The sequence below is a fragment of the Pelobates fuscus genome, chromosome 12 (assembly GCF_036172605.1).
Source record: "Pelobates fuscus isolate aPelFus1 chromosome 12, aPelFus1.pri, whole genome shotgun sequence".
NCBI classification, from domain to species: Eukaryota; Metazoa; Chordata; class Amphibia; order Anura; family Pelobatidae; genus Pelobates; species Pelobates fuscus.
The window spans coordinates 112,890,315-112,916,706 of record NC_086328.1 but is presented as its reverse complement, the minus strand read 5'-3'; the positions used below and the strand labels follow the sequence as shown (position 1 = coordinate 112,916,706).

At 45.2% G+C, this 26,392-nt stretch overlaps 1 protein-coding gene across 1 annotated transcript in view; it reads right to left on the bottom strand.

Moving 5' to 3' along the window:
* Positions 1–15,628: 15,628 nt before the first annotated feature.
* LOC134578544 (receptor-type tyrosine-protein phosphatase eta-like) overlaps positions 15,629–26,392 on the bottom strand; it is a 101,121-nt gene continuing 90,357 nt past the window's right edge. Inside the window, exons 32-34 of the mRNA XM_063437522.1 lie at positions 17,326–17,486; positions 16,312–16,441; positions 15,629–15,821 (exon numbers count right to left, since the gene is read on the bottom strand). Coding sequence (XP_063293592.1) covers positions 15,678–15,821; positions 16,312–16,441; positions 17,326–17,486 — 435 coding nt within the window. The 3' untranslated portion in view covers positions 15,629–15,677. The remainder of the gene's footprint in view (positions 15,822–16,311; positions 16,442–17,325; positions 17,487–26,392) is intronic.

Genomic DNA, 26,392 nt, shown 5'->3' with positions numbered 1-26,392 from the left:
AATTTGCCGAGTCTGATCCCATAATTTCTTCAGGTTGGCGACATGATCATCAACCGACGGTATCCCCTGAGAAGAGGAAACCGAAGGAAAAATTGAAGGATGAAAGCCATAGTTCATGAAGAAAGGGCTAGAGCGAGTTGAATCACAAACAAGGTTATTGTGTGCGAACTCCGCCCAAGGAATCAGACCGACCCAATCGTCCTGGTGTTCGGAAACAAAGCAACGCAGATACTGTTCGATCTTTTGATTGGTACGTTCAGCAGCTCCGTTAGACTGAGGGTGATAGGCAGAGGAGAAGTTCAATTTGATGCCCATTTGAGAACAAAAGGATCTCCAGAAACGTGAGACAAATTGAGAACCTCTATCAGAAACAATCTCCGAAGGAATCCCATGTAGTCGAAAAACCTCTCTCGCAAAAATCTCCGCCAATTCAGGAGAAGTTGGAAGTTTGGGTAGTGGCACGAAATGAGCCATCTTAGTAAATCTATCCACCACCGTGAGAATAACAGTCTGTCTCTTGGAAGCAGGTAAATCAACGATAAAGTCTATGGACAAACAGGACCAAGGTTTCTCAGGAATGTCCAAGGGGTGTAACAGGCCACATGGAGATGCATGAGGTAGTTTAGTCTTGGCACAAGTCTCACAAGCTGCGACGAACTCCTCAATATCTTTTCGAAGTGAAGGCCACCAGAAATCCTTGGATATCAGAGAGTATGTCTTGCGAATACCAGGATGACCAGCTATTTTACTTTCGTGAAAACATTGTAAGAGCTCCAGTTGAAGTTCAGGAGGAACAAAGTTTCTTCCCTCAGGAGTGTCTCCGGGAGCTAGATGTTGTGACTTCAGGATCTGGTCAAGTAGCGGAGAATGAATTTTCAGACTGGTATTAGCAATAATATTGCATTTGGGTACAATGGAGGACAAAAGTGGTTCAACTGAAGCAGAAGGCTCAAATTGGCGAGATAGCGCATCGGCTTTAGAATTCTTTGAGCCAGGTCTGTAAGTCAGAACGTAATTGAAATGGGTAAGAAACAACGACCAACGAGCCTGCCTGGACGACAAACGCTTGGCCTCTCCGATATAAGACAAGTTTTTGTGGTCTGTTAGAATGGTAACGGGATGTAAAGTACCTTCCAATAAATGTCTCCACTCTTTCAAAGCCTTGATAACCGCTAGTAATTCTCTGTCACCAATGTCATATCTGCTCTCAGTACCGGACAATTTTTTAGAGAAAAATCCACATGGATGTAATGGTTTATCCACACCCAACCTTTGAGATAAGACAGCACCTACACCAGTCTCTGATGCGTCTACCTCAAGTAGAAAAGGCAGGGAAGTGTCGGGGTGAACTAAAATTGGAGCGGAAGCGAAAAGCTCCTTGAGAGTTTTGAACGCAAGAAGAGCTTCAGTAGTCCAATTCTTAGTATCAGCCCCCTGTTTGGTCATATTAGTGATAGGTGCGATAATTGAAGAATAGCCTTTAATAAAGCGCCTATAATAATTGGAAAAACCAATAAATCTCTGTACGGCTTTAAGACCTTTGGGTAAAGGCCACTCTAGAATGGACTGGAGTTTATCCGGATCCATCTTAAATCCTTCCCCAGAGATCACATAGCCGAGAAAGGTTACCTGGGTTTGATCAAAGCTACATTTCTCCAACTTGCAGTACAAGCCATGCTGGAGAAGCTTGTGCAAAACCCTCCAGACTTGCTTGTGATGAGTCTCAATCTCACTAGAATGTATAAGTATATCATCTAGGTATACAATGACGCAATCTTGCTGAAATTCCCTAAGGACCTCATTTATCAGATCCTGGAAAACAGCTGGAGCATTGCATAACCCAAAAGGCATGACTGTATATTCATAGTGGCCATAGCGAGTATTGAAGGCCGTCATCCACTCATGTCCCTGCTGGATTCTCACCAAGTTATATGCCCCTCTGAGGTCTAACTTGGTGAAAATTGTAGAGCCCTTCAAACGATCGAAGAGTTCGGTGATCAAGGGAATCGGGTAGGCATTTTTAATGGTTATCTTATTTAGGCCTCGATAATCAATGCAAGGTCTCAAAGAACCATCCTTCTTTTGAACAAAAAAAAATCCAGCCCCGGCAGGGGAGGATGACCTCCTAATGAATCCCTTGTCTAAATTTTCGTGAATATACTCCTCTAGAACTGAGTTCTCTTTCGTAGATAATGGGTATACATGACCTCTGGGGGGCATGGTACCAGGGAGTAGGTTAATTTTGCAATCAAAGGACCTGTGTGGGGGTAAGGTATCGGCTTTCTTTTTGTCAAATACTGCCTTTAAATCTAGATACTGAGACGGAATTTGTGTCTCTGTAGGATTGTCGGAGTTAGCCGATGTGTTGGTTAATCCGAGAGGTAAGACCTTCCGCAAGCATTTTTCTTGACAATTCTTTCCCCACGAAACTATCTCCCCTGACTCCCAATTAATAATAGGGTTGTGTCTCCTCAACCAGGAGTACCCCAGGACTATGGGAATAGACGGAGAAGAAATGAGCATTAAGGATATATCCTCTTTATGTAGGATGCCAACAGTTAAGTTAATCGGTATGGTCTCATGGAAAATAACAGGCTCAAGTAACGGTCTACCATCGATGGCCTCAACAGCCAGTGGTGTCTCTTTTAACTGGGATGGGATAGTATGCTTGGCAGCAAAACCCTGATCTATAAAGCTCTCAGCAGCTCCAGAATCGATTAGCGCCATAGTCTTTACTACTCCCTTCTCCCACCTCAAAGAAACGGGTAACAGAAGCCTGAACTCTTTGTAGTTGTGAATAGAGGACAAAGTAGAAACACCCAAGGCCTGTCCTCTAAAGGAACTTAGGTGCGAGCGTTTCCCGAACGATTAGGACAATTTAGGCGTAAATGGCCTCTGACTCCACAATACATACATAAACCCTCCCTTCTTCTGTACTGTCTCTCTCTCTCTGTGAGATGAGTACTGCCTATCTGCATAGGTTCAGAAATACGTAAGTCCTCGAACTCAGAATTTTGAAAGGTAGGCGCTAGTTTAAAGGAGGGTCTACGGGTCCTATCTCGAGTGTTCTGCCTCTCTCTTATGCGTTCATCAATACGAGATATAAAAGAAATTAAATCCTCCAAATTCTCAGGGAGTTCTCTAGTAGCGACCTCGTCAAGAATTACATCTGATAACCCATTTAGAAACACATCTATATAAGCCTGTTCGTTCCATTTAACTTCTGCCGCCAAAGACCTGAACTCTAGTGCATAGTCCACAAGTGTTAGATTGTCCTGTCTAAGGCGCAACAGTAATCTAGCTGCATTGACCTTTCTACCAGGGGGGTCAAAAGTTCTTCTAAACGCAGCTACAAAGGCATTATAATTATAGACTAGTGGATTATCGTTCTCCCACAAAGGATTGGCCCATCTCAGAGCTTTCTCAATGAGTAAAGTAATAACAAATCCAACCTTCGCTCTATCAGTAGGATAAGAGCGGGGTTGTAATTCGAAATGGATGCTAATCTGGTTTAGAAAACCACGACACTTGTCCGGTGACCCGCCATAGCGTACTGGTGGGGTAATACGGGAAGAAGCACCTACAGTGGCTACCTCTAGACCTGAGACTGCAGGAGAAATAGAAGGAGTACGTGTCTCCTCAGGTGGGTTACTAGCACGAGACAAAAGTGCCTGTAGTGCTAGGGCCATCTGATCCATCCTATGCTCCATGGCGTCAAACCTGGGATCAGAAGAACCAAGCTGACTGTTTGTACCTGCAGGATCCATTGGCCCTGTCGTAATGTCAGGATCGGGACAGGGATCCAACACGCAGAGTACAAAGAGTGGAAAGGTACGTATACCGGGCCTTAGAATGGCCGGACTAACGTACCGAGAGTAATAGAGAATAGTCAGAGACAAGCCGAGGTCGAGGGAACGAGAAGACAGATAAGCGAGAGACAAGCCGGGTCAAGGGATAACAGAGAAGCAGGGAAGTACAACAAGCCGAGTCAAAACCAAATAGAGCAAACTAGAATACCAGAGCACTGAGTGACTAGACAAGCTAGAACCACGACAGGGCAATGAGCAGAAGGGAGAAGTAAGCTTAAATACCCTGGCTCTGGATGGGAAACACGCCTCTGACAAGTACCGATTGGATATCGGACACTTGAGTGACAGGTCGCTCGTAATAGCGTACAGACGTCACGTATTGAGCGTCCTGCTAGAAAAGGACGTGGATTCCTCGCGGCCGGTGTTTAAGTGAGTCGATGAACCGCGAGGAACGAAGGAAACAGCTCGCCTGGACGGAGAAACCACCAAGTCTCTACCTCCCTTAGAGGTAGAGGCCTCAGGTACCCTGACAGGCAATCCTGGAGGCGACATTTCTCTGTTTTAATTGCGATGCTAAAATGGCACCAAATGGCTTTGTTGCCACTCATAAAAAAATTATGTTTGCTTTTTCTAAGTAGGTATGTTGTTTTAGCTAGCTCCATGTTTTTGAGTTTATTGTGAAGAGTTAGGAGTCTCGTCTTCGTGGGGGTTTGCGGGTCATGTTTGTTAGAGTGTGTTAGGGTTTTAATCTCTTCTAGGAGTTCGGTATATTCCGCCTTCCTTCGTTTGTTGGCATAGCTTGCGTGCTTAATAAAGCTGCCCCTAATGACCGCTTTGTGTGCTAACCATATTTGTTCAATTGAGGAGTCCTCTGTCGTGTTCTCCCTGATGTAGTGTTGTAGATCTGTGGTTATCTGGGAGACTATAGATGGGTCTGTAAGGAGGGAGTCATTAAGTCTCCAGGAGCCCGACCCCTTGTTAGTGAATGATTCTGCAATACTGAGCGTGATGGGGGCATGGTCTGACCATGTCATTGTCCCTATCGCGGTGTCTTCTATTCGGGGTAGTAGGGTGGTGGGGATGAGGAATTTATCTATACGTGAGTAGCAGTTATGTGCCGCTGTGTAGCACGTGTAATCTGTTTCTGTAGGGTGCAATATGCGCCATGGGTCTAGCATGTGAGCCGCTGTCAGAGCAGAGCTTATTCTGTTCGACAGTGTGGTTCTCTGTTTGAGTGTGCAACTCGCAACCAGTGTGGTAGAGGAGGAGTCAATTTTGCTGTCTAATAGAAAATTGGTGTCACCTCCAATGATTACCTCCCCGTATTTGTACATATCCACCATTGCTAAAATTGTCTGCATAAATTCATATTGGTTTTCGTTCGGGCTATACACATTGATTAAGGTATAAGGCATGTTATTAACTAAACATTGTAAAATTAAATAGCGACCTTTCTTATCACCAATTTTCCTAACCAGTGAAAACACTACATCTTTACTAATCAAGGTGGAGACCCCTCTTTTCTTTGCGGTATAGCATGCATGAAAATCAATCGGGTACCATTCGGAGGTGAATTTGGGTTTGGAATGCCATTTGAAGTGTGTCTCCTGGAAAAAAGCTACCTGGGCCCCACTCCTTTTCGCTTCCTGTATGGCTAGTCGCCGTTTGTTGGGCGAGTTGAGCCCCTTGGCGTTCAGTGACATAATTTTAAGTACCATTTGACCATCGTATGGTATGCTGTGATATGGAGTTTCACATTTTAACAATTATAGCAGCCTTAGTATCAAGCCGAGGCCGGGCAGCAGTAGGAGACACCTTAGTTTTAGATATGTTAGGCGCTGGATGGCCCAGTATGGCAAGCATGCTACAGATACTAGACACACTCTTTGGGGTGGTGAGGCGTAAGTCACTCTTCAGTGACATTCAATTGCCGTAGGCAACGGAAAAGTAAGAGGGGCTATTAGAGCCCAATGGGGTGGTTTGCTCAGGATTGGAGTATCAGGATCCCTCTTGCGAGATCTACAACAGTCCAAGTCCGAGCACGTGCGTCCGGGTGGTGTACACCCGCCGCGGCTTGGTTTGTGGTCTATTAACAAACCTTTCAGTGAGTCTTAAAGTAAACATCAGTTAAACCCAAACATAAACCATAAACAGAATAAACCTTAACTTCACGTCCATTAGGGAAGTGGTGTTGTGATGTGAGTTCGTATATCTTTCAGGTCGGTGCCGTTTTATTATTCAAGTCTTGTGATGTCCCGGGCATTCTTGACCAGCTTTTTGCGAGCTTCTGTGGTGCTTGTACCGGCGTTGGTTGTTTCTGGCGGTCGGTGACAAGGAGTGGTATATTCCATTCCCGTAGTAGCCTTTTGCCGTCTTCCGGATTTGTTATGGGTTTGTCAACGCCATTTCTTTTAACGAGTAGTTTCGTAGGAAAGCCCCACTTGTAGGGGATGTTTGCGGTTCTGAGTGCTTCTGTGATTGTTGCAAAGGTCCGCCGTTTGAGCATAGTCGCCGAGGAGAGATCAGTGAATAGCTTGATTTTGTCGCATGTCTCGGGCCATTTGGTGGTAGTTCTGGCTACTTGCATGAGTCTATCTTTGACGGTAAAGTGATGCACTCTAGTGATGGTGTCACGTGCAATGTCAGGCGAGAGATGTTTAGGCTTGGGCAGCCGGTGTGTTCTGTCTAGGATCAGATCAAATTCAGACAGGGAGGGGATCAGTGCTTTGAACAGGTCTTTGACATACCTGGGGAGGTCTTGCTGTGAGACAGTCTCAGGGATACCCCTGATGCGGATGTTGTTCCTCCTGCTCCTATCCTCCTGGTCTGCTACCTTTTCTTCCAGTGATTTTAATTTGTGTTCCAGGACAGTGTAAGCTTCTGCTATAGAGTTATGTGCTTCCACTAATTCTTCAGTTTTATCCTCCAGACGTGCAGTGCGTTCTCCCATGCTGTGAATGTCAGCTTTGATGTCTGCTGTCATTTGTAGGAGGTCTGCTTTGAATGAGGCTTGAAGTTCCTGCATAATTATTCTGATAGATGAATTTGTGGCAGGGCAATTATGCTCAGAATGACTGTCTCCTGCCTCAGAGTCTTGGGCGGGAGAGTGCCGTCCGTCGGCGCCATCTTGGATTTTCGGCTCTGCATTTTGGGACCTCTCTAGGTGAGAGTTTAACGTTTTCTGCTTAAGTTTTTTTGCAGCCATGTTGTGCCTGGATGTTTACCCGTTGGGTTGATCGGGTTTCGCACGGTTTGTGCGGTTTGTTGTGCTGTAATAGCCGGTTTATCGCCGCTGGTCGGGAGAGCTCCGGTATCGTGCGTCTGGTCACATGCGCGGTCCGGACACGCCCCCATCTGCCCAATCTTTTAATAATATGCACTGGAGTGTCAGTGTTGAAGGAGACCGAAGCTGCCCCTATTCTAAATGAAAGACCCGAGACATGGATACAACCCATTCTCAGGAGTAGTGTTCTGATGTAGAAGATGAATTTAGCCGTAGTCAGAGGGATTCAGTGAGAGTAGTGGTGAAATGTGTGTGGCATGACTGAGTGTGGGTAAGTAAGAGTCAAGTATTTTAACTGGGCACTAGTTCTAGGTGGGATAAAGTGTTATAGCGGATGGATGAGTAGTTTGGTTTGTTTTAGAGAAAGTATATAGTGATCATGATTTTTAGCGATATCCAATATTTTTAAGGTGGTCTCAAACAAACATAAAATGCTATATAAAATTTGTGGGAATATCGAATAGTCGTGTACAGTAAATCAGAGAGGGCTCAGAATATCGAACCATCGACCTGGATGAAGTAGGGGTTCTATCTATTTTATTAAATATGCGGTAATATGCTTTTAATGGGATAGGACGTTAGGAAAGGTGTGTGATTGGGGTAAGTGGTTGTGGCTGTATTTACCTTATCCTGGGACCGACCTGGCTCCTAAGCTTGAGCCGCGCATGGCTGGATCACTCCTGCCTCCACACGAGCCGCATGCGGCTTGATCTCCTCTTCTGACTTAGCTGTGTGCACTGACCGCAGTGATCGGTCATGTGGCCCGCCTGGCACTAGGAGCACGGCTCGAGTCACGAGCTCGCTCTTAAAGGGACAGTGGGAGCCAAAAGTTGAATCAGGCTCCCATTGGCCCACGTCATTCCAGCACCCCCACACATGAATGTTTTGGGGGCGTAGGCATGACGTGGGCCAATCACTGGTGTAACAGTAATGTACATTAAAAAAAAAAAATAGAAATTTGACTGTGAAATAATAGCAGTCAGTTTCCTTCACATGTGTGCGTTTCAGGGCCTGCCAGGGCACAGTGTCACACCAGTGCAACTCATATCTGGTGTAACAGTAGTGTACATTTAAAAAAAAAAAATACAGGAGGCTTGTTGTCACCTTTCGGGGACCCTTGGTGTTGTACGTGGCTGGGTGGAGGAAGAGATCATCAATGACACCAGTGAGGACAAGGAACGGGAAATGGCTAACTTGGTATCCAACCTTGTGCAAATGGTGAGTTTGCGGTTGTGCAAATGGACTGTTTGCGGTTGTTTGCGGTGCGTTAAACGGGGAGTTTGGTCTGTCACTGTGAAGCGGGCGTAACACTTACACTACCTGATCGATACAATATCATACCTGATGTTTTAAAGCACGTTATTCCAAACAATTTAGGAATGTGATTTATGCCCTTTATGGATTAAAACCAGACTCTGCATCAACTATGTAATTTTCCATGGGAGTTTTGCCATGGATCCCCCTCCGGCATGCCACAGTCCAGGTGTTAGTCCTCTTGAAAACAATTTTTCCATCACTATTGTGGCCAGAAAGAGTCCCTGTGGGTTTTAAAATTCGCCTGCCTATTGAAGTCTATGGCGGTTCGCCATGTTCGCCCGTTCGCGAACATTTGCGGAAGTTCGCGTTTGCCGTTCGCGAACGGAACATTTTATGTTCGCAACATCACTACTCAGCATGAATGGAGGATTCCAACTGAAATACAGCACCCAGAGACTATGCCCCAACAGGATAGAAGGAGGTCGGGGCCTGATAAAAGTCAAGGCCACAGTCCTGGATGAAACACAGAGCATCCAAAGGTACATCACAAAGATGGCTCTCAAAGATGTTGCTAAGGGAATACCTGAGATAACCACATATAGAGGATGCAGAATAAGAGTAGGTCCCTTGGTAAGACAAACCTCTCCATGAGGTATACCACTGGCAGATAGTAAATGTGGCCCACATGACAAAAACCTACCAGTGGTTGGAAAAGGCAGGACTGAAAGACAGCACTGAGGCACTAATCCTAGCAGCACAGAAACAGGCACTCAGCACCAGATCAATAAAAGCTGTAGTCTACCACAACAGGCAAGACCCAATGTGCAGACTGTGCAAAGAGGCCTTTGAGACAGTCCAGCACCTAGTAGCTGGATGCAAGATGGTAGCAGGAACAGCATACCCATAGAGACACGGCCAAGTTGCTGGGATTGTGTACCAAAACATCTGCACAGAATATGGAGTTAATCTACCTAAGTCCAGATGGAATATACCAAAAAGGGTATTTAAGAATGACAGGGCTAAGATCCAGACAGACAAGCAAGTGCTGGCTAACCAACCAGACATCATGGTGGTAGACAAGGAAAGGAAGACTGCAGTAGTGGTGGATGTGGCAGAACCCAATGACTAGAGATGTCCCGAACAGTTCGCCGGCGAATAGTTCCTGGCGAACATCGCTTGTTCGCGTTTGCCACGGCGGGCGAACATATGCGATGTTCGGTCAGCCCCCTATTCCATATCATTGAGTAAACTTTGACAACCCCCCCACCCGCCGCTCGGGGGTGTGGGCGGGGGGGTTGTCAAAGTTTACTCAATGATATTGGGGTGACCTACTGTCCTCCCACCGGCCCCCACCCCTGAGCGGTGGGTGGGCGCCCTAAAAAAACAATAGGGGGGAATGTTACGGACCGTTTAAGCATAAAAGGGGAAAAATCAGTTTAGGCGATTTTTTACTGTAAAAGCACCAAAACCAGGGCCGGCGCGTCCATAAGGCGGCACAGGCGGCCGCCTTAGGGCGCCAGAGGAGGGGGGGCGCAAAAATCCGAATCTCCTGCCTCTGGCTGGAGACTCGGATTTGTAATCTCACCTCTCTCCCTGCAGCCAGCAGGAGCAGGGCAGTGAAGTCAGCCGGCCTCCTCTGATGATGTCAGAAGGGGGCGGGACTTCTACTGCTCCCAGACTCCCCAGCGGTCCTGACTGCAGCTCCAGCCTCCCAGCCGACCACCAGTTGTAAGGTTCTCCCTCCCTGGCCCAAGGTAAGCTTCTGGGAGGGGAAGGGGGTGGGGAAGAAGCATTTTTTTTTTTTTTTTTTAAATCAAAACTTTTTTTTTCAGCCCCTTTCTACAGCCCCTGCTCCCACCATTCTCCCCCTGCCCCCCACTATACGGCCCCTTCCCCCACCATACTCCCCCTTCCCCCCACCATACTCCCCCTGCCCCCCACCATACTCCCCTGCCACCTCTATGGCCCCTGCCCCCTCCAAACTGCCCCACCATACTACCCCTGCCCCACCATAGTGCCCCTGCCCCCTCTACTGCCCAAGTTGCCCCTCTACAGCACTTCTATTTCCCTCTATAGCCCCTGCCCCACCATACTGCCCCCTTTACAGCCCCTGCCCCCACTATAGTCCCCCTGCCCCCACTATAGTCCCCCTGCCCCCACTATAGTCCCCCTGCCCCCACTATAGTCCCCCTGCCCCACCATACTCCCCCTGCCCCCACCATACTCCCCCTGCCACCTCTATAGCCCCTGCCCCCACCATACTACCCCTGCCACCTCTATAGCCACTGCCCCTGCCCCCTCTACAGCCCCTGCCCCTCCAAACTTCCCCACCTTACTACCCCTGCCCCCTTTACAGCCCCTCTATAGCCCCCACCCCTCTATGTCCCTCTATAGCCCCTGCCCCACCATACTGCCCCTGCCCCCTCTATAGCCCCTGCCCCACCATACTACCCCTGCCACCTCTATAGCCCCTGCCCCCACCATACTGCCCCTGTCCCCTCTACAGCCCCTGCTCCTCCAAACTTCCCCACCATACTACCCCTGCCCCCTTTACAGCCCCTCTTTAGCCCCTGACCCACCATACTGCCCCCTTTACAGCCCCTCTATAGCCCCCACCCCTCTATATCCCTCTATAGCCCCTGCCCCACCATCCTGCCCCCGCCCCCTCTACAACCCCTCTATACTGCCCCTGCCCCCTCTATAGCCCCTGCCCCACCATACTACCCCTGCCCCTTAACAGCCCCTCTATAGCCCCTGCCCCACCATACTACCCCTGCCCCTTAACAGCCCCTCTATAGCCTCTGTCCCCACTCTACTGCCCCATGTGCCCCTCTCCAGCACTTCTATTTCCCTCTATAGACCCTGCCCCACCATACTGCCCATGTCCCCTCTACGTCCCTCTATAGCCCCTGCCCCACCATACTGCCCCATGTGCCCCTCTACAGCACCTCTATAGCCCCTGCCCCCACCATACTGACCCTGTCCTCCTCTACTGCCCCCTGTGCCACTCTACAGCACCTTTATTTCCCTCCATAACCCCGGCCCCACCATACTGCCCCTCTACAGCTCCTCTATTTCCCTCTACAGCCCCTCTTTCCCTCTAAAGCCTCTGCCCCACCATACTGCTCATGTGCCCCCTATACAGCCCATGCCCCCCTCTACAGCCCCTGTCCCCACTATACTGCCCATGCCCCCCTCTATTGCTTTTGTGCCCCCCTCTTTATCCCGTGTGCCTCCTCTATTTCCCTCTACAGCCCCTGCCTCTGCCCCCCTTTCACACGCCTCTACTGCCCCTGTCTCCCCCCTCTACTTCCTCTACCCGCCTCAACAGCCCCTGTCCCCCCCTCTACTTCCCATTTACCCCCTACCATACTGTCCCTGTGACACCACTTTATTGCCTCAGTGTCCCTCGTTACAGCCTGTGCCCACACCATACTGCCCGTGTCCCCCTCTACTGCCCCTGTTTCCCACCATACTGCCCGTTTCCAACCACATTGCCCCTTTGCTCCCACCACAGCCCCTATACTCCCTTCTACAGCCTCTAACTCCCTTACTTCACATCCCTTCCACTCCCTTTTACACCCCATAACTCCACTACAGCCCCTCTCCCCCAATTGCTGCCCATATCCCCCACACTACAGCCCCTGTTCCCACTTGCAGCCATCAACCTACTTCAGTCCCTAACCCCCTACTACAGCCCCAATTCCCCACTACATTTCCTAAGCCCCCAATTACAGCCCCTGTCCCCCTACTACAGCCCCTAACTCCTCAATTAGAGCCCCTTTTACCCCACTGAAACTCACTACCCCCCCCCCCCCCAAGATTAGGTTCTGGATCTGCCCCTGCTCTGTATACCTGTCTGCATGTCTCTGTATGACTATGTCTGTCTGTGTATGTCTGTATGTCTCTATGCCTGTGTCTGTATGTCTCTGTATTACCGTATCCATATGTCTCTGTATGCCTTGTTCTGTATATCTTTGTGTGACTGTCTGTGTATATATGTCCCTGCATGCCTGTGTAAGTATGTATCTGCATGCCTGTATGTATCTGTATGCCTTGTTCTGTATGTCTCTGTATGCCTGCATCTTCATGTCTCTGTATGTCTGTGTTTGTATAAATGTGTCTTTATTTATCTATATGCCAGTGTCTGCATGTCTCTGTGTGTGTCTGTATGACTGTATGTCTGTGTACCTGTATGTGTTGATTGTATGACTGTATGGCTGTGTTTGTTTGATTGTGTGCCTGCATATTTCTGTGACTATGTGCCTGTATGTGTGTGTAGCTATATATCTATGTCTATATGGCTTGGGAGGGAAAAGTTACACAAAGGAGCCTGAGGGGAAGAGGGACACACAAAAAACAGGCTGAGGGGAGAGACCCACAGAAAAGGGCTGTGGGAAAGAAAGACACACAAAGGAGCTGGGGGGGAAAGGAGATACACATGGGGGTTGTAAGAGACATACAAGGGGGTGTAAGACACACTAAAGGGGGGTACAATACACTACATGGGGATTTCAAAAGGCTGGATATGAGACACCGCTAAAGATACATCTTATTCGTGTGTGGGGGGGGGGGGGGGCGGCAAAATTCATCTTCGCCTGTGTAGCCAAAAATCCTTGCACCGGCCCTGACCAAAACTCACGAATTGGATATAGGTGAATGCACCAAACTCCCGAACTGCATACAAGGGAATAAGGTAGCACTCCAAACTCCCAAACTGGAACCTCACGAATTGCTGCTAGCAGACGAACAGGAAAAGCTCCCAAGCGGCTTACACTCCTGGCAGTCAGTCCCTATCAGAATACAGTGAATCCCCCCAAGAACGAGACAAGGCTCCGTGTTGCGGGTCAAGCAGTGGTCTGTTTATTCAGGGCTACCTGCCCCTGTATTTATGCAGGTCTCCCACCTGGTGGACACTCCCCTAGGGGACCAGATGGAAGACTGAAACAGCAGACAGACATGTATCATTTTCGTACACACAGCCACAATACTTTCCCACCATGCATCTTGGTTTCCTCCTCTCTGTCCTGGAGATAATTAATGAAGTAATTCAATTATCTCCTAGGACAAAGGCCAGACTCCATTATGCACATGGTGACACAGAAACAGACTATCACTTTAAAATACATACAGACACATTTTATACACAAAACACAGACATGTAACATATCCCCAGATAGCTCAGGTCTGGGTGCACATTATTAGGTGAATGGCACCCAGACCACACAAATACATTTTAATTGCCATGGAGCCAAAGTCTTTAATTATACGAACAGGCTCCATGGCAGGCTATCTGGGTTACTACAGCTCACATAAAACAAACTACCGAATTTCCCTGCATTCACCAAATCCATACGAATTAGAACCAGGGGCTGGAGGTTCAGCGGTGCCTGCACGTAAAAGTGTCCGATTTTGGTGCATGAAAGCCGGGCAGAAAAGCGCTGGCTGCCCGGGAGCTGCAGAACACCGCCACCTAGCGGCCGCAAAGTGTAACAGCAGGCACAAAGTTAACAAGCAATTAAGCTGCGGTTAACTGCAGCTTCAGGGAGGTAAATTGGCAGCACACTCCAGCTTCTGGGTGGCCAATTAACAACGCCGGCCGGCTTCCCACGGCTCTGGGGAGGTTGGTGAACGGCTGTTTGTTCGGTATATGAAATCTACCGAACGGCTGTGCAGAAAGGGAGAAATAAATCCTTCTGCACAGTAAAATTAACCCTTTAGCTGCCGGTCCATAATCCAAAGGCAGCAGGCGGGCAACCAGGCTCCTCCAATACAATGTGGCGAGATTGGTTTCGTCACAGGAAACTTCTGTCCCCCCCGACCCCCACCCCTGAGTGGTGGGTGGGGGCCCTAAATACTAAGAAGGGGGGACCTAATGTCCTCCCCCCTGGCCCCCACCCCGAGCGGCGGGTGGGGGCCCTAAATACTAAAAAGGGGGGGACCTAAGGTCCTCCCCCCTGGCCCCCACCCCTGAGCGGCGGGTGGGGGCCCTAAATACTAATAAGGGGGGACCTAAGGTCCTCCCCCCTGTCCCCCACCCCTGAGCTCTGTGTCATTTTACACAGCGTGGGAAAGTTCTTTGGAATTTTCCCACGCTGTGTAATTTGACTCATAACACTCTGAATTTACTAATACTAAGTAATCTTTACTTAGTATTAGTACATGTGGCTGAAAGATCAATTTAGGTCTTTCAGCCTTTTAGTAGATAACTCCCTAATACCGTGGGAATTAGGGAGTTATCTACTAAGCGACTGCAAGATGCAGCCGCGGATCAGAGTTTGCATGCCACAGTCCAGGTGTTAGTCCCCTAGAAACAACTTGTGGGTTTTAAAATTCGCCTGCCTATTGAAGTCTATGGCGGTTCGCCCGGTTCGCGAGTTCGCGAACATTTGCCGAAATTCGCGTTCGCCGATCGCGAACCGAAAATTTTATGTTTGCGACATCACTACCAGTGACTATAACATCAGCAATAAGGAACATGTGAAGGTGGAAAAATATCAAGGACTAAAAGAAGAGCTAGAAAGGATGTAGGAAGGGACTACAGTAGTAGTCCCAGTTGTGATAGGAGCACTTGGGGCTTTGGCTTCAGCAGATTCCAGGTGAGACATCCGAGATCGCTGTCCAGAAGAAAACAGTTCTAGGAACAGCTAAGATACTGCGCAGAACCCTCAAACTCCCAGGCCTCTGGTAGATGACCCGAGAATGAGATGAATAAACATACCACCCAGGAGGGGTGAGAAAATACATATATATGAAACCTTTTATTATGTATATATTTTGCAGCACAGTGATTGGCCTGTGTTCTGGCTTTTTTTTTTTTTCTGTTCTCTAATTTGAATCTTGTTTCCAAACTTTTGCAACATAAAACATGCTTTATGTTAGTTTTTTTTTTTTTTTTACATAATTTTAACAACAATAATAATAAAAATAATAATAATAATAATGTATCAGAATTGGAGAGGGAATATCAAACAGATGTCTTCATTTGTTATCAGTGTTAATAACAATGAGCTTGTCTTTCTTGAGCACAAAACCATTTCTAATAGTTTGGAAAGTGTTTGTAAGCCTAATTATGTTTATTTCAATATTTCTGTAATTTCTAACTTTAAATAACGATTGAAATGCCATTTTATTGGTAGCACGAACATAAAAAGAGAGATTAGATTGTAAAAAGTTATTAATGAAACAATTAAGTTTATTTTGTTCAGATATAGCAAATTACAATTGATAAAAATACTACATTATTTATTCAATCTACTCAACAAAAAGCTATATATTTTATGATTAAAGATAATCCACCATCAGTGTATGTATAGGTTCTCCCATCTTCATGATGACTGACGCTGTTTGTATCTAGATTTGTCTACCGTTTGATACAGAGGTTCGTCGTTTATCTCACTGTAAACATCCAGGTTTACATTTTCAGTTTTACTTAGATCAAGTGCACATTGATGCAAGAAGATATACTGGTTCTAAAACACATAATAAAGTATTAGTACATTTATCTCACAACCTTATATTAATCACACAAACAATACTACACTTCAAAATGTATATATACAATCTCTGTGATACACTTAATTCAGATTTGTAGGTTTGCATCTAACCTAGGTAAAATAAACCTAAAAACAAAACATCTCATATGCACCCCAATGGAATTCACTAACAGAAGCTCCAAAACCAGCTCTGGGTGCAAACATTTTCTTCACTTTGGATGTTGGGATATTGGAAAGAGCCTTGTTTGGATTGTTTGTCATTATCTTAATCTCAAATCATGTCATAAACACTACCACGACAATGCCGAAGGTAGCAAGCAAATAGATGTATTTCTAAACAGCAACGGAAATAGTTATGAATTCCTCTATAGCATTAAATGATAGTGCAAATTTAAAATTGCAATACTTAAATTAACATTTTAGAGAAATCTCTAAATGCAGAAAGCTAAATTAAATGTTTGCCTACCTCGGTTTGCACCATTTGTGGCCCATGGGTATGCATGTCGTACACAGTGTTATATAATTCCACAGTTTTTCCTTCCTCGATTTGTTGTATAATCTGATCCAACACAATAAAAACACCAGTCCTTCCAGAACTTGAGACAAAAAAAAAGAGAAAAAAAAGATTTAGAATAAAATGCCTTTGTGATAATTATATATTTACTTTTATAAAACACAATATATATTCTGAACCATTTTGTTACAGTTATATTATTAGAATGCACAGTGCACATTAGTAAATGGTACTGAATGAAAAATATGTATCAATATTAAAGATGCATTCTTCCAAAGCACAGAGCATTTTGTTTTTGAGAAAGAGATTGGCGTTGTCTGCCATTTTTGTGAAGATCCGTAGGGTTACCAATTAAGGCCTTCATGTTGGGCAAGTTTGACTAAACTTCACGACTGAGGTGCAACACTTGGTCTAATAGCAATCACTACAGAGGTAGACAAATGTATTTTTCTCAAAGTTACTATATATAGGTTATGAACAACCTGCTATTACTTACAAAGTTCAGTGCCATTTACAGCAGAGATATTTAACATAACTGTAATAAAATAATCCAACAGACAGGCATTATTTTGGTGATATATATATATATATATATATATATATATATATATATATATATATATATATATATAGAATGTTACATTCCTACAAAGTGTCATCAACTCCTGTACTGCCTATTCACATTTTAGTGTTTTTATCATTTTGTTTATAAACTTCTTAAAGCCCATCCTTATCAACATCTGGTTAATAGGAGAAGGTTTAGGGCAATAATGGCTGGTAAATAGGGAAAGTAATGGCAGACACATATATGAGAATAAACAGCATAATATGGCTATTGGAAAAAGGTGGTAATTTTTTTCATGAACAGGCGTTACAGAAAATGTTGGTACATAGAGACATCACTATGGTATTTAATAGGAATTACAAATAGGGAATAATAATGCCTGGGTTGTTCTATTGTGGTACCTGCAGTACACCAGTGTAGGGGTCGCCACTGTGGTTTGCTTTCGACGCCTTCGGACCTCTAGCACAAAGGATGTGAAACTTTTTCTTGTTTGTTCATCATTAAACCCAGACCATGCTGTAAACTGAAACTGCTGAAGCTGCCGACTTATATTTTCTTTTTCCTGAGTAAGAAAACAAAACAAAACAAAATTCAGTCATACATATAACAGAATGAAAACTTTATAGCTGTTTTGTTTACTGTTAAAGAAAGCAAGGGTTACATTGTGTAATACAGATCTTCGATTGTCTTTTCTTTTTGTTACTTTTTATATACATGCAAAAATATATATACAGTTGAGTTCAAAAGTTTGAATACCCTTGGAGAATTGGTAATATATGTACCATGTATAATAAGTGAGCTGCAAAACACATTTCTTTTATTTCTCATAGGATTCATATTCAACTGTAGGTTATAACAGAATAGCACAATTATAAAACAAAACAAGTCAACAAAGAAAAAAATGAAATGACCCATGTTCAAAATTCTGCATGTCCTTAGTTCTTAATAGTGTGTATTGCCCCCTTTAGCATCAATGACAGTGTGCAGTCTTTCGTAATAGTTGTCTATGAGGCCCCAAATTCTTGCAGGTGGTATAGTTGCACATTCGTCTTGGGAAAATGCCTCCAGGTCATGCAAAGTCTTTGGTCGTCTTGCATGAACTGCACATTTGAGATCTCCCCAGAGTGGTTTGATGATATTAAGCTCAGGAGACTGTGACTGCTGTTACCGCTGTAGGGTCAACTTGCACTTGTGCTTAGGGTCGTTGTCATGCTGGAAAGTCCAGAGCATCCAATGCGCAGCCTTCGTGCAGACGAATGCAAATCATCAGCCAGTATTTTCTGATAACATGCTGCATTCATTTTGCCATCAATTTGCACAAGATTCCCTGTGCCTTTAAAGTGTACAGCCCCCCCAAACATCAGTGAGCCACCACCATGCTTTACAGTGGGGTCGGTTGTAACCATAAAGCTCAATTTTGGTCTAGTTACTCCAAATTACAGTGTGCCAAAGGCTGTGAGGTGTGTCAAGGGGTGTCAGGGTACCTGTGGTCTCTACCTCCGAAAGAGGTAGAGACTTAGCTGTTCCTCCATGCAGACGGTCTGATGGCTCCCTTCCCCGCGGTCTATCCGGTCATGCTAGGCCGGCCGCGAGGGAGTGACTGCCTTTTACAGCATCTAGGCAGGAAGTAGTCATCAGGACACTCCCCCGGAACGACCTGTCAGTCAATTGCTGCAGGACCAATCAGGACGCCTCGGAGGCGTGGTTACTGCTCTGAACAGGGTATTTAACAGAGCTTCTTTCATTAGCTCATTGCCCTGTTGTGGTTCTAGCTTGTTCTAGTCACTCAGTGCTTGTGTATTCTATTATCCCTTTTGGTTTTGACCCGGCTTGTTTACCTTACTCTGCTTATCTCTGTTACCCTTGATTCGGCTTGTCTCTCGCTTACCTGTCTTCTGTTACCCTCGACCTCGGCTTGTCTTTGACCATTCTATACTGTACTACTTACGTTAGTCCGGCCATTCTAAGGTCCGGTATACGTATCTGGCTACTGTTTGTACTCTGCGTGTTTGATCCCTGTCCCGATCCTGACATTACGACAGGGCCAATGGATCCTGCAAGTACAAACAGTCAGCTGGCTGCTCCTGATCCTAGGTTTGAAGCCATGGATCACAGAATGGATCAGATGGCGCTTGCGCTACAGGCTCTATTAGCTTGTGCCAATAACCCACCAGAGGAGATACGTAATACCCCTGTTTCTCCTGTCGGTTCAGGTCTAGAGGTAGCCACAGTGGGTGCTTCTTCTCACATTACCCCCCCAGTTCGCTATGGTGGGGCTCCTGAGAAGTGTCGTGGTTTTTTAAACCAAATTAGTATCCACTTTGAATTGCAACCTCGCTCTTATCCTACAGATAGGGCAAAAGTAGGATTTATTATCACCCTACTCATTGAGAAAGCTCTGAGATGGGCCAACCCACTATGGGAGAACGATAATCCATTAGTTTATAACTATAACGCATTTGTAGCTGCTTTTAGAAGAACATTTGACCCTCCAGGTAGAAAGGTTAATGCAGCCAGATTACTGTTGCGCCTGAGACAGGAGAACCAAACACTGGTGGATTATGCACTAGAGTTCAGGTCTCTGGCGGCAGAAATCAAGTGGAATGAGCAGGCGTATATGGATGTATTTTTGAATGGCCTATCTGATGTAATCCTTGATGAGGTTGCTACCAGAGAACTCCCTGAGAATTTAGAGGATTTAATTTCGTTCATCTCTCGTATAGATGAACGTCTAAGAGAGAGACAGAACACTCGAGAGAGGAACCAGAGACCTTATTTTAGGTTAGCTCCCGCTGTTCCAAGTCCTGACTCCACGATATCTTTGCTTACTGAACCTATGCAGATAGGGTATACCCGCCTCTCTGAGGAGGAAAGACAGCACAGGAGAAGAGAGGGTTTGTGTATGTATTGTGGAGCCAAGGGTAATTTACTCTCAAACTGTTCTAACCGCCCGGGAAACGCTCGCACCTAAGTCTCTCTAGAGGACAGGCCTTGGGTGTTTCTATTTTGTCCTCTACTCCTGATTATAAAGATCACAGGCTTCTGCTACCAGTTTCCTTAACTTGGGGGAAGGAAGTAGTAAGGTCTATGGCATTGATAGATTCTGGTGCTGCTGAGAATTTTTATCGACCAAGCCTTTGCTAGTAAGAACAATTTCCCATCCCAGCTAAGGGAGACACCTTGAGGCCATAGATGGTAGACCACTACTAGACCCTGTTATCTTTCGTGAGACCATACCCATTCATTTAAATGTTGGTATCCTACACGTGGAGAATTTATCTCTTCTGCTCATTTCGTCTCCTTCCGTTCCCATAGTTCTGGGGTACCCATGGTTGAAAAAACATAACCCTATTATCGATTGGGAGTTAGGAGAGATACTCTCGTGGGGCCAGGGCTGCCAGGATCGGTGTTTGTGCAAGGTTTCTCCATTAGCTAATATTAACATACCGGAGAATCCTACTCAGTCCACAGAAAGACAAATACCAGACCTTTACCTAGACTTAAGGGCAGTGTTTGACAAGAAGAATGCCGACTCTTTGCCTCCACACAGGTCATTTGACTGTAAGATTAAGCTTCTACCCGGCACTATGCCTCCGAGGGGCCATGTATATCCTTTGTCTGTTCAGGAAAACTCGGTTCTAGAGGAGTATATTCGGGAGAATTTAGAAAAGGGATTCATTAGGAGGTCTTCTTCTCCGGCCGGGGCTGGGTTCTTTTTCATTAAGAAGAAGGATGGCACGCTGAGACCTTGTATCGATTACCGAGGCTTGAATAAAATAACTGTCAGAAATGCCTATCCTATCCCACTGATTACCGAGTTATTTGATCGTCTTAAGGGCTCCAAAATCTTCACCAAGTTAGATCTCAGAGGGGCTTACAATTTGGTGAGAATCCAGCAAGGTCACGAGTGGATGACGGCATTCAATACCCGGTATGGCCATTACGAATATACTGTTATGCCATTTGGACTATGCAATGCTCCTGCAGTATTTCAAGATTTGATTAATGAGGTACTTAGGGAGTTTCAGCATGATTGTGTTATCGTTTACCTGGACGACATACTAATACACTCTAAGGAGATTGAGACTCACCATAGACAGGTCAGAAAGGTATTACACAAGCTGCTGCAACATGGTCTATATTGCAAATTGGAGAAGTGCAGTTTTGATCAGTCTCAGGTAGACTTTCTTGGATACGTGATTTCTGGGGAAGGTTTTAAAATGGATCCTGTAAAACTTCAATCAATTTTAGACTGGCCCTTGCCCAAAGGACTCAAGGCTATCCAAAGGTTTATTGGTTTTTCCAACTACTATAGGCGCTTCATTAAAGGATACTCCTCTATCATTGCGCCTATTACCAATATGACCAAACAAGGGGCTGATACTAAGTTCTGGTCTAAGGAGGCTCTGGGTGCTTTCAAGACTCTCAAGGAACTTTTTGCCTCGGCTCCCATTCTAGTCCATCCTGATACGACTCTGCCTTTCTTGCTCGAGGTCGATGCCTCTGAGACAGCAGTTGGGGCTGTTCTGTCTCAAAGGTTAGGGGTGGATAAACCGTTACACCCTTGTGGTTTCTTCTCTAAGAAATTTTCTGGGCCTGAGAGCAGATATGACATCGGGGAAAGGGAACTGTTAGCAGTCATTAAAGCCTTAAAGGAGTGGAGACATTTGTTGGAGGGGACCCTACACCCTATTACGATTTTGACGGACCACAAAAACTTGTCCTATATTGGGGAGGCTAAGCGCTTATCCTCTAGACAAGCTCGTTGGTCCTTATTCCTGACTCACTTCAATTATGTACTGACTTACAGACCTGGTTCTAAAAACTCTAAAGCCGATGCATTATCTCGCCAATATGAACCTTCTACTGTACCTGAACCAGTTCTTTCTTCTATAGTTCCGAAATGCAATATCATTGCTAATACGAATCTCAGGATTCATTCTCCATTATTGGCCGAGATCATTAAGTTGCAACATCTAGCACCTAAGCAGACTCCTGCGGGCCGTCATTTCGTTCCTCCTGCTCTTCAACTGGAACTTTTACAGTGTTTACATAATAGCAAGATGGCGGGACATCCTGGTATTCGCAAGACTTACGCGTTGATCTCTAAGGACTTCTGGTGGCCTGCTTTACGGAGGGATATTGAGGAGTTCATCGCTGCATGTGAAGTTTGTACTAAAACCAAACAACCCCATACGCTTCCATGTGGATTCCTGCAACCCTTGGAGGTTCCAGAAAGACCATGGTCCTGTTTGGCCATGAACTTTATTGTCGATCTACCTATCTCTAAAAGACAGACTGTTATCCTCACCGTGGTTGACAGGTTTACTAAGATGGCACACTTCATTCCCCTGCCTAAACTCCCGTCTTCTCCCGAATTGGCAGAGATATTCGCTAAGGAGATTTTTCGCCTACATGGGATACCCTCTCAAATTGTATCGGACAGAGGCTCCCAATTTGTTTCCCGCTTTTGGAGGTCCTTCTGCTCTCAACTTGGTATTAAATTAAACTTTTCTTCTGCCTATCATCCTCAGTCTAACGGAGCTGCTGAACGTACCAACCAGAAAATTGAACAATATTTACGATGCGTTGTTTCTGAACACCAGGATGATTGGGTCGGTTTGATTCCTTGGGCGGAGTTTGCACACAACAATCTCGTTTGCGATTCTACTCATTCAAGCCCCTTCTTCATGAATTATGGTTTTCATCCGTCTATTCTTCCTTCGGATTCTCCTTCCCAGGGGGTACCGTCGGTTGATGTTCATGTTGCCAATTTGAGGAAGTTGTGGGATCAAACTCGACAAATCCTTGTGCACAACTCTATGTTGGTCAAGAAACACGCTGATAAACGTAGAAGGGCGGCTCCGGTCTTTGTTCCTGGTGATAGGGTATGGCTGAGCACGAGGAACATCCGTTTAAAAGTGCCCTCCATGAAGTTCGCTCCTCGTTATATTGGACCCTACAGGGTGCTGACCCGTATCAATCCAGTTGCGTATCGTTTAGCTCTTCCTAATACCTTACGCATCCCGAACTCGTTTCACGTTTCATTGCTGAAACCACTCATATGTAACAGATTTTCCTCCACAATAGCCCCTCCTCGCTCCGTTCAGGTGGAGGGTCAGGAGGAGTATGAGGTTAACTCTATTATTGATTCTCGAATCTCCCGGGGGAGAGTACAATATCTGGTTGATTGGAAGGGATATGGTCCTGAGGAGAGGAGTTGGGTACCTCAGGAGGATGTTCATGCTCCCCGTCTCCGCAGGGCGTATCACTCTCGCTTCCCATCTCGTCCCGGTTCATTCCGCCCGGTGGGCGTATCTGAGAGGGGGGGTACTGTCAGGGTACCTGTGGTCTCTACCTCCGAAAGAGGTAGAGACTTAGCTGTTCCTCCATGCAGACAGTCTGATGGCTCCCTTCCCCGCGGTCTATCCGGTCATGCTAGGCCGGCCGCGAGGGAGTGACTGCCTTTTACAGCATCTAGGCAGGAAGTAGTCATCAGGACACTCCCCCGGAATGACCTGTCAGTCAATTGCTGCAGGACCAATCAGGACGCCTCGGAGGCGTGGTTACTGCTCTGAACAGGGTATTTAACAGAGCTTCTTTCATTAGCTCATTGCCCTGTCGTGGTTCTAGCTTGTTCTAGTCACTCAGTGCTTGTGTATTCTATTATCCCTTTTGGTTTTGACCCGGCTTGTTTACCTTACTCTGCTTATCTCTGTTACCCTTGATTCGGCTTGTCTCTCGCTTACCTGTCTTCTGTTACCCTCGACCTCGGCTTGTCTTTGACCATTCTATACTGTACTACTTACGTTAGTCCGGCCATTCTAAGGTCCGGTATACGTATCTGGCTACTGTTTGTACTCTGCGTGTTGGATCCCTGTCCCGATCCTGACAAGGGGTTGTTGGGCATATACAGTTGCAAGAAAAAGTATGTGAACCCTTTGGAATGATATGGATTTCTGCACAAATTAGTCATAAAATGTGATCTGATCATTATCTAAGTCACAACAATAGACAATCACAGTCTGCTTAAACTAATACACACAAAGAATGAAATGTTGCCATGTTTTTATTGAACACACCATGTAAACATTCACAGTGCAGGTGGAAAAAGTATGTGAACCCTTGGATTTAATAACTGGTTGAACCTCCTTTGGCAGCAATAACTTCAGCCAAACATGTCCTGTAGTTGCAGATCAGACGTGCACAACGGTCAGGAGTAATTCTTGACCATTCCTCTTTACAGAACTGTTTCAGTTCAGCAATATTCTTGGGATGTCTGGTGTTAATCGCTTTCTTGAAGTCACGCCACAGCATCTCAATCGGGTTGAGGTCAAGACTCTGACTGGGCCACTTCGGAAGGCGTATTTTCTTCTGTTTAATCCATTCTGTTGTTGATTTACTTCTATCCTTTGGGTCATTATCCTGTTGCAACACCCATCTTCTGTTGCGCTTCAGCTGGTAGACAGATGACCTTAAGTTCTCCCGCAAAATTTCTTGATAAACTTGGGAATTCATTTTTCCTTCGATGATAGCAATCCGTACAAGCCCTGACGCAGCAAAGCAGCCCCAAACCATGATGCCCCCATCACCATACTTCGCAGTTGGAATGAGGTTTTGATGTTGGTGTGCTGTGCCTCTTTTTCGCCACACATAGTGTTGTGTGTTTCTTCTAAACAACTCAACTTTGGTTTCATCTGTCCACAGAATATTTTGCCAGTACTGCTGTGGAACATCCAGGTGCTCTTGTGCAAACTGTAAATGTGCAGCAATGTTTTGTTTGGACAGCAGTGGCTTCCTCTGTGGTATCCTCCCATAAAATCCATTCTTGTTTAGTGTTTTACGTATTGTAGATTCGCTAACAGGGATGTTAGCATTTGCCAGTGACTTTTGTAAGTCTTTAGGTGACACTCTAGGATTCTTCTTCACCTCATTGAGCAGTCTGCGCTGTGCTCTTGCAGTCAACTTTACAGGACGGCCACTCCTAGGGAGAGTAGCAGCAGTGCTGAACTTTCTCCATTCATAGACAATTTGTCTTACCGTGGACTGATGAACAGCAAGGCTTTTGGAGATACTTGTATAACCCTTTCCAGCTTTATGCAAGTCAACAATTATTAATCGTAGGTCTTCTGAGAGTTTGTTTGTGCGAGGCATCATTCACATCAGGCAATGCTTCTTGTGAAAAGCAAACCCAGAACTGGTGTGTGTTTTTTATAGGGCAGGGCAGCTGTAACCAACACCTCCAATCTCATCTCATTGATTGGACTCCAGTTGGCTGACATCTCACTCCAATTAGCTCTTGGGGATGTCATTAGTCTAGGGGTTCACATACTTTTTCCACCTGCACTGTGAATGTTTACATGGTGTGTTCAATAAAAACATGGCAACATTTCATTCTTTGTGTGTTATTAGTTTAAGCAGACTAAGATTGTCTATTGTTGTGACTTAGATGATGATCAGATCACATTTTATGACCAATTTGTGCAGACATCCAAATCATTCCAAAGGGTTCACATACTTTTTCTTGCAACTGTAGTAACTGGGCTTTTTTGTGGCATTGGCGCAGTAAAGACTTTTTTCGGGCATTTGATCAAATTTGCACATATTTAAATATATATATATATATATATATATATATATATATATATATATATATATATATATATATATATATCTTAGATAACATTTTGGCTCCTTTCACTTAGATGGCACACAAATATTGTTTTAAAGGAATTTTTATTGAAGAGTGATAATTTTTTAAGGAAAACTTTATATGTAAAGGATTTGTTCTTAAAAATCTCAATACTAGAAGACTAGTAGATATGAGCCTTCAAATTCAAAATCTAGAGAATCTGGCTCCAACAGAACTTAAAAGATTTGGAAGTGATGCATTATAAAGATCATGTTTTTGTGCTCATGAGAAAATTGTATTATTATGCAGCTTCAAATGCAATCTCTAATGCAGTGGATAGGTCAGACCTGTGCTCAGCCAAACCATTTTTCGAAAAAAAAAAATTCAGTCGATTTTGCTCAAAATAATTCTACTACCAAAAAACTGATTCAGGAAATGAACCAGATAAACTGAAAGGGTTCAAAAATGTGGCAATTAGTGTACTGCAAAATATATGAATAATATAAATATCAGAGATAAATATCGGGTCGGAGTAGGACCCGTCTAGGGGGCCTTGACGTTGGCAGGCGGGCATTCCCTCCAGTGGCCATTGGAGTAACTAAATGACCTCCATTTGTTTAAATATACATAGGGATTAGGGAGAGAGTGCAGGTAACTTTTCTTTGGTTTTTACTACATGTATTGGAGCTGATGTGTACTGTGGTCGTTGCTGCCGCCCAGGAGTGATGGGAGTGAGCGAATGACTTTTATTTTTGTATTAATATAAATATTATGTATATATTTTGCAGTACACTAATAGGAGCATGTTTCTGCTAAATGTGTTACAGATCAAGTAC